General features: G+C 32.4%; 1 protein-coding gene across 1 annotated transcript in view; it reads left to right on the top strand.

Moving 5' to 3' along the window:
- The window catches only part of Nt5c (5' nucleotidase C), an 82661-nt gene that overhangs the window by 46051 nt on the left and 19094 nt on the right, over nucleotides 1–17516 (top strand). Inside the window, exon 3 of the mRNA XM_035093375.1 lies at nucleotides 15131–15271. Within this exon, the coding sequence (XP_034949266.1) occupies nucleotides 15131–15271 (141 nt within the window). The remainder of the gene's footprint in view (nucleotides 1–15130; nucleotides 15272–17516) is intronic.

Here is a 17516-nt window from a genome sequence, read left to right as displayed (position 1 = left end):
CTTAATGAGATTCAATCTGTTGCCTACTTCTTACACTTTTTTTTCGAATCTCGCTTCTTCTAATTCACATGCAGCGTGAGAATTTATACCTTTTTTCATATTCCTCCCTCACAGCCAATTCACATTCAATTTGTGCTATCTTGTATTGTGTAAACTCCTTTCCTTCCAAACCTGGATTATTTTAAAATGGATAATTCCTCACAAAGTGGTACCTTTGACATGTTAATCGTCTCAGTCTTTCGTGGTCTAAACAAAATCGTCCGGCGCTGGTTAGATTCTTGTAATTTTGCATGTAGATTAGAGCGTCACTTCCGCAAACTCCATTTATTTTGAACTTATCAATAAATTCCATGAAACATCCCCATCGTTAAACAAAAATGACATATTTCCGGAGAAATAACAAAAATTCTGTTCTTTATTAGATTCAAGTAAATCTTTTCGCTATTAAAAAAAAAATGTTACAAGTTCGAGAACATTATTAAAAGTTCAATCAATTACTTAGCAACTCGTGCAAAGGCAGCATCGAGTCCACATCATGGATATCTTTGTTGATATTCAAGGATTCAACGCTCCTCTAAATCGTTTTATTGTAACAGAACTTGCAGTAATTTTCATTAAAGGTAAATTACAACGTCATATGTGTTTGTTTTTTAAACCACCATTTGATTTGCAATTACTACCATAAAAATTTTAATTAATTAATCAGCGGTATATTCGTAATTACCATGGACTCCAACGGGATTCTGGTGATATAATGTATAAAAACATGCCTAGTGTTATCATGGGAGTGATAAGAAAAGCTAATTTTATTTACGTAAAGAAAATAAAGATGTAGTTCGACAAATTACAGCCCATACTAAAAGCTCCATACAAACATGAATTTTGACTGCTTATCGTTAAACGAAATTCATATTGTTCTGACTTGGTCTAAGGTACTCTATCAACGGCCTAACATTTTTCTCTCCACCGAATAATTAGATGACTCAAGATCTCTCCTGCCAACTCATTTTCGCCAATTAGACAACTCTCATTAATTCCGAGACGTATATATCCCTTCTCGAAGGGCCTAGAAGCTTCGAGAACGCAGAGTTTTCGAGAAACACGGACGGTAGTCTTCAGTATTCGCCGGTTACTGCGAGTATTCGTACGTAGCTCGTACTCTAACGACTCCTGGGCATCATCGGACGATGCCAACCCACATACAACTCGTTGTAACAGTCAACTCGGTACGTGTGTACCAGCAGAGAGCTCACGCGGTCGAACTCTCTAGTGAAAACCCAGACAACTCCTCAGACATGGACTAACTCACCAGTTAATCATCTATAGTGATGATTATGAACTCATCAGGCAGTCTACCTCTTAGAAGACATCCTCAGGAAGCTCATGTTGGTCCGCATCAGCACCTTCTTACAAAAGGCGCGAATGATGTCGGCTTCGACGCCTCACGGCCTCATGGACAGACACACACACAAGATCCATACACGAACAACTCGCTTGTGTCGATGTGGCTAACGCCAACACAATAAAACTCAGACTACCCAAAAAAATCAGGCTACTCCTGGTGCAGAGACCAGTACAGGAGAACTTACAACTTTCCTGTGATCCTCTACTCATCAGTCAACTCATCAGTGAACTCTGTGTATAATTTCCGTGAACTCAAGACGTGAGAAATCAAAGTGATAATACATCAATCAAAAATCGAAGAAGCATTAAAAGTAAGTCAATTTTCAATAATAATCTTTGTAACAAATATTTTTTCGATAATAATCTTCAAACAAATATTTTTTATTTTTATTGACCTGTTATTTACTTTTCTGGTGAGTCTATTTTATTTGAATAAAATACATAAAAGTAAATAAACAATAAGTCCTAATCAATTATAATTTATTTAAGATGGCGCAAGGAAGAATTTTTGAAATTAAGACGAAAATTACAGTTCCCAAAGAGTGGCAGAACTTCACAGAAGATAACCACCTGACAAATCGGATAAAATCTGCGATTAAGCTGTGGAATGATTTGACAAGGAGTTTAGAAAATTTTCTATTCCCCTATGGAAAAACTCTGACAACGCTAATGATCTATCCCAATAAGAAAGTATGGGTCTTTGCCAAAAATTTTAAATAATGATTTCAGAGAAAACGATCTAGAAAGGTGAATATTAAGTTCAATAGAATATTAAAAAACTAATAAATACTTATCAATAAAAGTTGCAATTTATTTAATGATATTAAAACAATTTATTCGTCTTTATTTCAGTAACTACATCCAACTCTGGAGTTTTTTTTACATAGTCCTGCTACCATCACGTCCATCGATTGGAGGAAAAAATAAATTTTGTATTAAGTATTGAATTAAATACTTAATACTTAATTAAATTCGTATTGTAAGTTCCTTTTCTTGAATGGTACAATCACACGATTGATTTACGACGTTATCGACGATGAAGAAGAGATAGTCGAGTGGAAAGCGATAACCCTATAGAGGAATAAATCCACTTTCTTTTAATTTTTTTAATCACATAATAAATTCATTTTTGCAATTTTTCCATAAACTCAAGTTGAATGTGTTTTATTTTAAGTTCGTATCAAATTTTAGGTACATGCTTTTTATTTTATAATTTATGTATAATAAATTTTAAAAATAAAAATTAATTGAAATGATAAATATGTTATCTTTTTTTCAGAATTTTTTATTATCGAAAATTTTGGTTTTGATAAAAAAAATTAAATATACTTAAAGAAATCTTTTTTTTTTCTTTTTAAAGTACTTTGATATTAAAAAAATGTATAATATTTTTACTTAATTCATCTTATCTAGATAATAATCAAAACAAAAAACTTCTTTTCTTCGACAATGAGCAATCCTTTTTGAATCTTTGAGCTTAAAATGCATTTCACATGATAAAGCTTTTATGCTTTGATTAATTACTTCATCTCCTTCTTGTATACATTGTCTGATTATTTCAAACTTTGGACATCCCACAAATTCCAGATTGATGTAATTTATGATGTGTAATTTCTTGAATTTAGATTCTTCAAAGTTTCCACCTAAGTATGCAATCACCATTCCTCTCTTCAGCTTCAGAGGCAGTTTTTAATAAGAATTTACCAAGATTCAATTAATCTTCATTATCTGTTTTATTACGGAAAAGCAATCCATGTACATGATGTAAACAGTAAGCTGCAGTTGTCTTATTTTGAAGTGACAACTCTTTAAAATTTCCAATTTTATAAAAATTAGACTTAACTTCACCAGCAGAAACATGTATGTAGCCTAATTCCTTGCACACAAATTCACCATTCGCCATAAACCTTTCCATATCAATTATATAGAGAATATTGTTATCCATTTTTTCAACATGCAACTTTCTATACCGAGTTCTAATAATAGAATAAGCTCTCTTTTAAATTTGCATTTAATTTTATTGACATTGAAAAAATTCACCATCTATACTATTTCAATATCATCATTCTATTCATTAGGCTATAAAATAATTTCTAAGAAATGATGTCATTCGAGATTAATCATTATAAATAGTTATGGAATTTAGCAGCATAGAGGGTAGTTTTTATCACACATAAATAAATGAGTAATAACTATTTTCTTTACATTTACTTTTTAAAAGTCAGAAAGTCAACCGAGCTCGTTGATTTTAATTCCAATTTAGTAATAAATTAATGAACATTAACAAGTGTGTTAACGAAATGAGTGATTACTATAAAGAGCCAATTAGAGTGATGGAAGAAGCTTATGTACTCCTTTTATCATTAAGTGGATCAAGTAGAAATAAAACTTTGAACAGATGATCGGAGATCGGCAAAAAAAATATTGCAACATTAAAAAAAAAATTGAAAGACAAGATTTCAGCTTGTGAAAAAATGAACATACAATCAACTATTTTAATATTAAAGTTATTGTATGCCATCTAGTAAAATTATTCAAATTCTACAAGAAAAAATTATTGATAACTTGTTAACAAAAGTTAGAGATTTTGAGGAACGTAATTCAAGGTGGTCCATAGTGGAAATTCTTTATCTTCAAGTGAACATCAATCGGTATGACCCATTATTAGCCAGAGAGAGATCAACTTGGATTCCTCTACTGAAGTTTATAAAAGATAAACGTGCGGTGCTAAACATCAAGAACGATGACCAAAGCTGCTTCTTTGGGCAGCATTGGTCATCGTTTATAACCCAATTACAGCGTGTTTGTATCCAGCCAAGATTAATCCTCAACGAACTGCATCATATCCAGATTATCGAGCTGTTCTACAGTGTGAAGGTATCAATTATCCATCAATTCTTCATGATATCCCAAAATTTGAATTATATAATAATATTTTAATAAATGTTTATGGATTAAAAAATAATAATAAAATAGTTCCATTATATTAAAGTAAATGTCATCATGAAAAATATATACATTCGTTGATAGTATAGAGCAATGTTCAAACCGGTAATAACAATAATTTAACACCTACTTGTTATTTTTGTTTGATCAACGACCTTTCAAGATCAGTTAGTTCTCAAATTTCTCATGGTGAAACAAAAGAATATTTATGTAATCGATTTTTGTGTCATTTTAAATTTGAAAAATCATTCAATAATCATCGTAATGATTGTATTAAAATGAATAAAGCAGCAATTACATTTCACCAAGTGATAAAAATATTAAATTTAGAAATTATCAAAATAGGGAACAAGTTCCATTCCTTGTATATGCCGATCTGGAATGTATACTTGAACCAGATAATACTAAGCTAACACATTCCATATACCGTTGCTTTCTATTCTCAATGCACTTAGGATAAGTAAAAATCTTATTTTTCTTTGGAACGTGGAATTGATTGCACTGATTGTTTTATTGGAGAATTAAAAAAATTATCAGAACATGTGAAAGACACTATCAAACATGTTGTGCTAATGAAACCATTAACTTCACAGCAGCAAAAAGCTCATCAACAAGCTAGAAAATGTCATATTTGTGATGGAATTTTTTTATATGGTGAATCTAAAATTCGTGATCATTGTCACTTCACCGGAAATTATCGCGGTCCAGCTCATAACGGATGTAATTTGAATTATCAGTCTTTCCATATCATTCTAATAGTTCTTCACAATATTTCGAGGTATGATTTTCATTTTTTAATTAAAGGATCAGCAGCCACATCATTCGAGGGAAAAATAGATTTATTGACAATTAAAAAGAATACATAGCTTTCACGAAAACTGTTAGTAGAGTAGAATACAATATTAATAGAAAAAGAACTTGTGAAATACCAATTAAATTACAATTCATAGATTCTTTTAGATTCATGGCTAGCAGTATTGATGAATTAGCATCATTTTTAGATGAAGATAAAAAAATATTACCAAAAAGTTTTATAAACATCCCGAAAAATTCAAATTAGTCGTACGAAAAGGTGTTTTCCCATATGAATATATCGATTACTGGGATAAGCTTAATATAACCTAACTTCCTGCGCAATCTGCATTTTATTCTAAGTTAAATGATGCAAGCATATCAGAAACTGATGACTACATTATTATCAAAAAATGAGTATGTTATACATTATAGAAATTTACAACAATGTATTGAGCTTGGCTTGAAAATCACTAAAATTCATAGTTTTCCAGTTTGAACCGTCAACTTAGTTAAAAAAATATGTAGATTTGAATACAATCATGAGAAAAAAGTCAAAAAATGACTTTGAGAAAAACATTCTCAAACTAGTGAATAATACTGTTTATGGAAAAACAATAGAAAATGTACGCAACTATGAAAATATAAAATTAATAACAAAGTGGTAGAGAAGATATGGAGCACAATCTTTAATATCTCAACCTAATTTTCATATCAGTGTTATTTCTGATAATGATATGGTCATAATTGGAATAAAATACTGTTTAATAAACCAATCGATGTCGGATTTGCGATCCTTGATTTGTCAAAAATATTTATTGATAATTTCCATTATAAATAAATTATGAACACTTTTGAAAATAATGTTAAATTATTATATACAGATACAGATAGCTAAATCCATCATTTTACTAATGTAAACATACATGATTATATTAAACGCGACATTCAGAATTATGACACTTCTGATTATCCTGAAGTTAAGAATTATAGAATTCCGTTAGTTAATAAGAAAGTCCTAGGTTCAATGAAGGATGAAAATAATGGAAAAATTATGACTTAATTATTTGGGCTTAGAGCAAAATGTATAGTTTTAAGGTTCAAGATGAAAAGAATCAAAAGGAAGACAAAGGTGTGGAAAAAAAGCCATAGGCGTGGAAAAGGCGACGATGAACACTATCACGTTTGATTATTATAAAGAATGTTCATCCCATCATAAAATCTTTAAAAAAAAATTTCATATAGTTAGTAAAAAATATAAAGTTTATAGTATTTTAAGAACAAAAAAAAGCATTGAGTTAGCACGATAACAGAAGACATTGATCAGAAGAAACAACTGATACTCTGCTCTAAGGCTATGTTACAATATAACACAAATTAATATTTAATGTTTTCATTATTGTCTTAATGATAAGTTAAGCGAGTAATACATAATTAATAACTACATTTTATAGATTACAAAATTTTTCTGAACTTTTTATCATTATTGTCACAATTGTAAGTTACAGTTTTCCCGGTTATTTTATTACTCAATATTATTTGTTTTTTCTTATTCCGTTTAAGATTCGCTTATTAATCGTATGAAGATGTTCAATTAATTTTTTTTCTTCATTAATTTTTTGTTGTTCATCCTTAGTTAATGGTATCCAACATTTGAAACAAAGTTCTCGGAAATCAGAAAATGACATATCTGTGTTTACATGATCATCATAAATATGCTAAATTTATATCATCTTGTCGGAAAAGCTCGAGAAAATTTGTATTATCTCGCACTAAATGTTTAGGAATACGTACATAAGTTTAACAGAGATAAAAACTATCTACATCTCTGCGTCGTCCCATACAAAAATATGCACACATATTATCTTGCTTCTCACAAGCTACATAATCAAATATCATTATTGAATTAGGTTTTGATTGATCAGGTTTCACAACTTCTTCATGTTCATTAAGAGGAAAATAACCCATACCTTTTACAGGCTCTAGTAATTTTCTTCAGAATTTATATTTTGGCTGATGTATGAATTTGGAGTATAAATATATATTTTCAAATCGCGATCTATTTAGGTGTACCATAAATGCTAAAAGAGCGTTTGTTTTACTGCAACTTGATGAACCAGATATCACGCCACAAACGCTACTTGGTAATAAATTACCTAACTGAAGATTTTTAAAGTTTGTGGTACGACATTATCGAAATTCGACACGAGTAATTGAGTTTTCTGATGTTAGAACTTCATCTCGGTGTGAACTAACTGAATAGAGTATAAATTAGCGTCTATTATAGCTTCAATTCCAGTATTACACAGATTATAATACGGTGCAGACGTGAAACTGGTCTAGCTAATACTTTAATAAACAAATTGCCATTTGAATGCCGAGAAAACGTAGAAGCAAGAAATGCAGCTGATAGAGTGCTTGCTAAAAAAGCTTGGCAAAGAGTTTTTGCTAAAGACGCGCATCGTCAAAAAGCTGCAGCACTGGGGGTTGCTAATATCAATTAGGTAAGGGTTTAAAAAAGAAACCCTTACGACAGATCGTGAATTCTGCAAAATTATTGATGAATTCTGGTGCAGATCCAATATAATCTGCATTTATTGCAGCTCGAAAAGCTGTGCAAATGATTGGTGAAAAAAAAAATGTTCGAGTTCCTCGTGTATTACCCATACCTACAAACGTTGGAGGTGTTTCACCCCTTATCCCAATATTTACCGGTTTATGTGGAAACCGGCGAAAGAAACGTACAGCGGTACCACATCGAGCATTAACAGATATGAATATTTTGAAGTATGCAAAAATCATAAAGATTCCACACATTGCAGATTCTACACGCGAAATGATTCACCGAAATCTAAACCATGAAAATATGAATCAGCTACATTTAACTCGATCCTGAATATTGATAAGGGAAATAATAAATATTATTATACTGCAAGTAATCAAGATAAAAGCATTAAAATTCAAACAGGAAGCTATGAAATTGAAGGCATTGAAAATTATTTAAAGAAAGCTGATCCTGAATTATCAATTTCTATCAAACCTAAGAATAATGAATTGCACAGTCAGATTTACAGTGAAAATGCCAGAATGAATTTCAAACAAGATGATTCTATTAGTTGCTTGTTAGGTTTTAGTTGAAGACTTATTTCCCCAAAATCTACACAAACGTCTGACTCACCAGTTTCTATCTTGCAAATAAATGCATTAAGAATTGAGTGTAATCTTACTACAGGAGCATATATAAATAATAATTTAGTGCATACAATCCACGAATTTTTTCTATCGGTTCCACATGGATATAGAATTATTGAAATGCCATCTAACGTCATTTATTTGCCAATTGCCGTGTAAGCAATGCATCATCTACAATTAAAAATTGTTGATCAAGACGGGGAATCGGTTAATTTTCGAGGAGAAATAATAATGAACCGTTCACATGTGAAATCTGTAAAATAATGGGAATTGTTTATGAATCGATTATTGGAAGGAGTTATGAAACCGAGTTACCATGCCAAAATATTGTCAGTCGACGACGAAACCTCTAACGACATAGTTATCGGAATATGTAATTTTTGAAGAGTTGAGGCCTAAAGCCACGAAAAAAACAAACTTAGAGTGGAAGTGTGCTGTTTCACATGTTTATTATCATGGCCATGCATGTTAGAATTGGAATTATACGCCATTCGTCTTTTATTTGATATCGAAATTTATTGTTTTCTTTATATATGTTTGGAATTGGATGAAATGTGAGAAAATCAACAAGTCCAAGAACATAGTTTTTTGTAGGTGATAATTCAATTGGAGCAAAATATGATGACCATACCTCTAATAATGATGAATTTCCAGTAAGTGTTAATATCAAAAAATCACTCATGATGTTTACTGTATAACACTTAATATGTAAATGAAATATAATTTTTCTCTACATCATATTGATAGTTGATTATTTAAAAACTTTAAATATAAATATCCACAGTTACTTGTATAATAATATTGATTTTTTTATAATTATATGATATATGATTATCATTAAAATAATTTACAAGTTCTCTAGGTGGTTCTAAATCATCGAACCTATCAACGTATGCAACTTTTTTACCACTTTTTTTATATGCAACCCAATGAGTTCCACATCTATCTTTATTATCTAAATTGACAGTTGCTGATTCATTCTTCCAAGGTCCTGATGATGGTAAATCGTTCCTCATGATTACATTTCGAAAATATGGTATTTTCAATTTTTCTGTATACTTTAACAAATCAAAATTAGATAATAATTGATGTGATCATATTATTCAATTTTTTTCAATCCTTTTCCTGATTTGTATCATTTCGAATATGTTCCTTTTCCAGTTTTATATCAATTTAAATACGCGCACATTTACCCATAACTATAGCCTCCATTTTTTCATTATGACGTTTTAATCTATTTAATTGTTTGTTCGCTGCTTTAGCACTATTCATAGCCTTAGCAATTTGAGTAGCACTTTCTGCTAGTGCACATGTAGCACTCAAACCAACGAACATTGGAAGTAACGGTGATATTCCACTACATCTTTTAGCTAAAGTTAAACGACGTTTACATTGTAGGCTTTGCGTTTATTTTCCTTCACCATTCTTTTTAGTGTTTTTTTTTAATTTTTTAATCCCATTTCAAATTTCCTATGAGTTTTATAGCATCAACAACACCCCACGCTGCTATCTTTACCTAAGCCAGCGTCTCTAGCTAGTATATGTTGCCACGCTTTTTCAGCAAGTATTTTATCCGCTAAGTGTCTCTCTGATAGATTTTCTCTATTTCGAGAATATACTATATCATGTGCTCGACAAGCAGTATCTAATGGATTGATTTCTCGATCACCTTGAGTTAATCGTTGCTGCAATTTTGTACCAGGTCCACAAAATTGATATTCAGAAATATGTAATTCTACTGGTAAACTATTGATAACTTTATTCAAAAGTCTTGCACCTTTCTTCTTCTTAGTTGGTTTTCTATTCACGGACATTATTTAACTGATTTGAAACTATAAAAGCAGCGGTATTTAAATCCTTGCACTTACTTGACTTGACTTCGAAATAAAGTTAAACCACATAATGTGAAATTATCTGTAGAAAAATTTCAAAATATTTGTCTTTATACTAAATTATTGAATCAGCCTAAATACAATTATTTAGAAAAATTACTTGAACCAATTGATGATGTTGGATTTTTCCTTTTAATAAAAATGAAGAAGTTGTATAAACAAACAATGTGCAACTAAATTAAATTATTAACTTCCCAGTGGGAAGTTATAGTAATGGGTCCGATTTTGCGAATCGCTAATTTTGACATATCTCCACGTTTTAAGGTCCCGCGAATCTAATACGACCGTTTTCCAGTGGACGTCTGTGTGTGTGTATGTACGTTTGTGCGTATGGGCGTATGTGCGTATGTGCATATGTGCGTACGTACGTTCGGAATTATTTTTCGCCTCGATTATCTCGAGAACAAAAAATGATATCGATGTGGAACCAATAGCATTCGACGCGTAATTACGTAACTTAGAACTGAAAAAAGTTTTCAGGAAAATCGGTAGAGCCATTTTTTTGGCAGAATCAAAAAACTGGAAAAAAAGGAAATTACCTGAATTTTGCAATTTATAAATTATACCATTTTTTAGACAAAATTTCAAGATCATTGCAGAAATATGAATATTAAATGATTAGAATACTTGTATGAAAATATGGTGATAATATTTCATCGAAAAAAACAATTTTAAAAAAAAATCAGCAATGAAAGAATTTTAAACTCGTGTCAGGATTGAGAAAACAGCATTAAAGACGCTATAATAGTCAATAATAATTGTCAATAATATGGAATTGTGTTCATAACAATTGAACATTGTTAACAAGTGATTATTGATCATAGTAATATTTAAATAATAAGTTTTAAATGGTTATAAACAATAAAAATAGGGACCCTTTCGATATATAAGAGTACTTTTGACGCATAATTTTTTCGTTTACTAAAAAAATGTTACCAACCGTATGACATAAATGAAAACATACTTTTTTCGTGTATAACAATGAAATTCGTTGTAAATAATAAAAAAAAGGATCTATGAGGTACATTCGAATTCTTCTAACGCACAATTTTTTCTTTTACTGAAATAAAGTAACTAACCATATCAAATGAATAAAAAGAGACTCATTTCGTTTATAACAATTCCATTTGTTATAAAAAATGGAAACAGGTTCTATTCAAATCACTGGGAAGTTGGTCGTGTGGACCTTTCGGGTCGCACCAAGACCACTGCAGAGCACTGATATTTATATTTGATTATATAGTTTGTGAGAAACAAGGTAATGTTCGGGCATATTTTTGTATGAGACGTCACAAAGATGTTGATAGCTTCTATCTTTGTCAGACTTATGCAAGAATTCCGAAATATTTAGTACGAGATAATACAAATTTTCTCATTCTCTTTTGACAAGATGAAATGAATCTACGTCATATATATAATGATCATGTTGATACAGATAGTACATTTCAACAATCCAAGGATTTATGGACTCATCAATACTTGTGCTCATGAAGTGGAATGAATCTATAGAACGAAAGTTCATATACATTGAACAGTTTTAGTGAATGATGTATATTTCTTTCCATTGATAGGGATAATAGATAATTCACCATCAAAAGATGATGATAACGATTCAATAAGAAAATGTAAATAGTGACCTGATAAATTATAAAAGACAACTGCAACTATCGGTTGTATTTAATAATTTAAATCACATGCAGATTGAGCTGGACCGCGAAATTTCCCTGAAAAATGACAATGATCATGGACTCGATTTTCACCATCTTTAAAGGTACTTCACATATATGACATTATTCGGCATTATAAAAATAAGAGATTTGTTGATTGTCTAATCGTGCCATTGGTATAGAATTGACAATTATTTCTTTGAATTTTTTTTTAAAAATTCAAATAATTTTTGCATAAACCATTCTCTACAATCTTCACCACGATATAAAGCGAATTTCGATTTAGAATCATCATTAGAACAATGAAAATAAAAAGATATACTACATGATATATGTTCTAATTTATTGTTAACGGGAGACAGAATAATGCATTCCAAATCAGCATAAATTAGACTTAACCACTAATTACTTATGAGTTGTTCGTTAATTATCTCTATTTTCCACTAATAGACGTGTCTAAAGTATTAGAATCACAACAAAACCTTTGTTAACACAGAATGTAGCGACAGGCACACAGTTACAGTTCGGCATTAAGCAATTTTTGAATATCTGTAGACTACCTGACTTGGGACCATCTAAGTCAGAACATTCTTGGACTTGTTGATTTACCTACATTCAATTCAATTCCTAATATCTATGAAGGTATAAATCAACTTCGATATATAATAACTAAGAAATGGCGTCGATTACAAGTCCAACCGGTAGTTATGCTTTGAAAGATATTTGTGCATATTTGTTGGAGCGAGATAAGAAATTAGATATTGATCTAAGAGTCTTCTTTGCGAGTTCTGTATTTCTTTCCCGGTGACTGGTAGATAAATGATGTTCGATGGCGTTACAATTCTTTTATATTCTGGTGGAACTGATCGAAAAAATTTATGAATTGTACGAGCTAATTGATGATTTTTTTTATTTTCCACTTGTAATATTATACTTATCGCATATTGCATCAACATTCAAAATGCTTTTTTTGCTCTATAAAGTTCGTTTTCTGAATACATTCTTCGTTCAAAACCCAAAAATTCAACAATAGGATTTGCCAATGTAAAATTTATTGCAGATTTTTCTCTAAATATTTCAATGACGAATGTATTTTTTTAAACACCCAAAAAAAGTTGATGTGCTGAGTTACTTTAGCAAAGATCCATCGATATTAATAGCCTTCAAATTATAGGAGCTATATGGATATTTATCTCTACCTATAACAACGGAACACATATTGTCTGTAAAGACAACAAATTAACTAAATAAACTAAGATATAATATTTTCAATACAAACTAAACGTGAAAATGAATTGTCTAAACCTACTGATATATTTGATCATTGTAAAATCAAAAAGTTTTCTGTTTATATAAATTTACAACAATATCCACATGTAAACATGAATATTGATGTTTTAAATAGTAACAATGCACTTTTGTCAAAAATGCATGCGAATTTTTATTCTTCCTATTAGAATAAAAATAGATCTGAGCACACTTTATCTGTGCTATTACGACGAAATTTCCGTTCGTATTTGTTTACAATAAATTTAAATAGTTATAATCAATGTTTGTTAAAAACATCCAAATTCATGTGACATATACATTATTTAATCAATAAATACAATTTTCAATTCTACGCAACTTCCGCAACTTCCCATCAAAAACTTTGCGTCTCCACCCAGGTAACACCTTACACATGAATCCACCCACACCGAAAGCTACAATAAAAAAAAATTATTAATCACAATGAACATGAACACGAGTAGAGCTTAGCAGAGCTTTTAGGAACTTTCTTGAACTTAAATAGAGCTTAGAGCAATAATTTAATGAGAAAATAGCAAGAGCAGTAAGAAGAGCATATGTACTAGAACGTCTGCGGCCAGGCAGAGGGGCGTCTTGGGAGTTGTCGCGCACGTTCGCGCATCTACCCCAAGGGACGGCCTCTGCGTGGCGGTGGGCGTCCCGCCTATACGCATAGTGATCGGTGATCTCAATGCGCGATATACACTTCGTACCGCAAAGTAGTTACGTACAACAATGTTAGAATTTCTCTGAACGACAATACGTCAGAAGAATCGTCGACGCCGATAATAAACCTCACGTTGCAAACACTCAAAATATGGCAGGCAGAATAAGATGCGTTCGAGACGGGTCGCAAAACATACCATTTCTTTCCAAACATTGTAGATAGGCTTGAAAAAAATTGGATACGCCTGAAATACCTGATGACGCCAATATTCACAGGACATGGCATATTTCGTGCACATCCTGCACAATATACCACCGAAACAGACCCAACCTGCCCTAATTGCAATAGGGGAGACGACGACATAGTGGAGCACTTCTTGCTGCACTGTCCCGCATATAGAGACAAACGTAGGGATCTCATATGGTTCATACGTTCGGAAACGAACGTTGACCTTAGCCTAACGTGACCTGAAATAGCGCCAAAATTCGTCTAAACGGAGGACACATATGAGGCACTCAAACAATTTGTCAAGGCGTGCACGGGAGCAGCAATGCCCAACACACAGAATCCTCCGCCCCGTAGAAGTAGTAGGTCGTTACCAGCGCCATAAAACATAGCTCGTGAACTTCATTGATCCACACCCGGGCGTTATCGGAACACCTAGGCACAGGTTGCAGGTTTGCAACCTTCGCAGAACACCGGTAACCTGTGGATCGAACGGATAGGGCTTTCATTTTCCATTCTTCACCGCGCTTAACGACACTTAACAACTAGGGCCACCGACCAAAGCGGATAAAACTAGTACTACGAGAGACCGAAATCCAAGCCCGCATCCGGGGCTGCAAAGTCGAAAAACGACATGCAGAGAACCGGCTGCTTTCGGTCAATTGAGGTTCGACTCGAAGACGAGCTGTAATTCGTTGAGCGCTGAAAGAATAGCTAGGACAGGGCGAGCACATCGGATGAGCTCGACTGAGCACTAGCTAGGACGAGAGCTAGTCCAGCTGACAGATTGCGATTAACCTCTCGCAACACTGGGCAAATCTCTGATCTCCTTACTTAATGATTTAGACTCTGATGCATTTTTAGTTATTTTTTTAGTCGTCCTATATTTCTTCCACTATACAAAAAATTTTTGAAGCGCCACCTGAATTTTACTTGTCGTCTCTAATGTTGCTCTTCTCAGGGTTTCCAGTTTTAGCATTGTTCTAGTATTTTGAAATTTCTTGCATCCTTAATTCATTTATCTGAATCCATTACTATATTAAATTACGTAATTGTAGGGAACAGTAAAACAACTCCAAGATTTGACTGGGTGGTCTGGGCATCAAGTGCTATACTTCGGTGATCATCCTTATAGCGACCTTGCTGATGTAACCCTTGAACATGGATGGAGAACGGGTGCAATTATTAAAGAACTAACGGTGGGTATATGCAGTAATAAAACTAATACGACAAATCGATTACGAATACATAAGGTATCTTGATGTCTATTTAGGAATGTTTGGAAACTGATACTCTATACTAAAATTTTTTAAATTAATTTTTCGATGCAAAAATAGATTCCTACGAAATAAAAAAAGAGATTCTTGAATTTGTTCAAGAATTTTCCAAACAAACGGTTTAGAAGGTTTAAGAGTCCGGGAAAGATTTAAAATATTCAAGATCTTTTTTGAATGTTCGTACAAACTTGGTGTTATTTATGAATATGAAAATATTTGGAACTTCTTCAAAATTGTCTAAAACTTATTGAGTAGTATTTGTTGGGCAAATTTATGATTTTTCTCAAACGTTGGGAAAAACCCTAGACCTTTTTAAATGTCTCAAATTTAAGAGAAATAAATGAGATTTCACGTTTTCACAGCGTTTGGATTATCCTCAAGAGTTACAAAAAATTTATCCCGACGTGTCACCTTTGACTTTTTTATAGCTGATATACATTACTCAACCTTAAGTTTCAGAGGAGACGAGAGACCGTTGTAAATGCTATTTCTGTAATTACTTCAATCTAAATACATAGATTCCGGAATAATTGTGCCTGGTATCATCGTAAAAGTGACGAAATCAATGACTTTTCTTATTGCCGTGTTTCTAAAAAAACGCAGATTATTGTTTTGATGCTTTTCAACCATAATTCTTGAGATTTTAATTTTTGACAACCATTTTTGGTAAATTTAATGCAGTTAAAATCATTCTATCGGCTTCTACAATTGCTGAACTATTAATTAAGTGCCATTAAAATATTAAACGTATATAGTGGATCAATTTGCATGAATATTTTTTATATTTTTACATTTTTTATATGAAATTGTCTACAAATTTCGGAAAGATGTGGAGAATTCTATTCTTTACGAAAGAATCCTCGGTAGGATATATTTACTCATTTCGGGTACAAAAAAGTGCAGCACGTGCACTCTAAACGCGCACACCACAACTGACTATAATCACTAATTGGTTGTGAGTTGACTGTAATGTAATGGGTTGTACACTTATAAATTGTCTGATATGTAGTTGTCACCAAAAAACAAACTCTTATCCATGAATAGCAACAGGCACACTATACACCTAAGTTGTTCGAGTGTGTGATGTATGTGTGACTGTCCGTGAGGCACTATGGCGTCGACGCCAGTTCAGCTTCGCGCCCAAAGACACTACAACTGACTTTACTGGACCACTGGCGCTGATGAGATTGATTTTGATGATTCACGTATGTTCGTGAGAGTTGTCTGAGTCTATTTGACCGTACTTTTTTGTACAACGAGTGAGCTGACTGCAAAAAACTGCGATTTGACTGCGAACGATTGTACAGAGATGACCGCGTGATTTGCCTGGAGCTAACTGACGCCACAAGTGCTCGACCGCGTGCTTGTTGGCGTCACTAGGGCCGTAGAGTCGTCTTCTGGGCCATGAGGGACATACTTTCCGATGATTGATCCAGTGAGCTGACTGACGCGCCGGTGGACACGTCCGGCATTAGACAATTTTGATTATTTCCCGACTAACTGACTTGGGCCCCTCCAAGTCAGAACAGCTGAAATAAATAAACATAAAAAATCTAAAATAACATTTATAATTCGAAATTCCGAAGATCAAATTAATAATCATTCAAAATTATAAAGATGAATCAAGTCATTATTCAGCCTAAATACCAATATTGCCGCTTCCCAACTCTGTCTGCTTCAAAATAAATAAAACAAATAATTGGGAGGAAAAAATCCCGCGGCGGGTAAAAACCTCCAAAACAGACCAAAATAATCTAAATAAACTATTTACGGGATTCTATTTAATGAAAGATTGCTTGAAAACTAATCGTCTGTTAGTCAAATTAAAAATTAAAAATCTAAATTTTCATCCTCAATTCCCTTTCCTCCCTTCTTTTTCACCAGGAAGAGCCACTGGAAAGAACCAGAAAAACCCAAAGAGTGGGAAATGCCAAAAACTGGAACGTCGTGGAACTCAACGAAATAGAAGCTTCTTACAGAATCGAAGTTCTTTAAAAATTTCATCATTTTATATTAAATTCAACGTTTAACTAATAATTAGGTTGAATGGTCACACTTCATGGAGTCAATTCTCCCCAATTCCGATTTCGCATTTTTTTTTCAAAAATAAAATCCGACTCTGAAATAAATGATTCAATATAATTAAAACAATCAATATAATTCCACC

The sequence above is a fragment of the Chelonus insularis genome, unplaced genomic scaffold, assembly GCF_013357705.1.
Source record: "Chelonus insularis isolate UGA/USDA-ARS -01 unplaced genomic scaffold, ASM1335770v1 contig_96_pilon, whole genome shotgun sequence".
Classification (NCBI taxonomy): domain Eukaryota; kingdom Metazoa; phylum Arthropoda; class Insecta; order Hymenoptera; family Braconidae; genus Chelonus; species Chelonus insularis.
The sequence above is the reverse complement of the archived record's forward strand: the minus strand, read 5'-3'. Positions and strand labels throughout refer to the sequence as shown.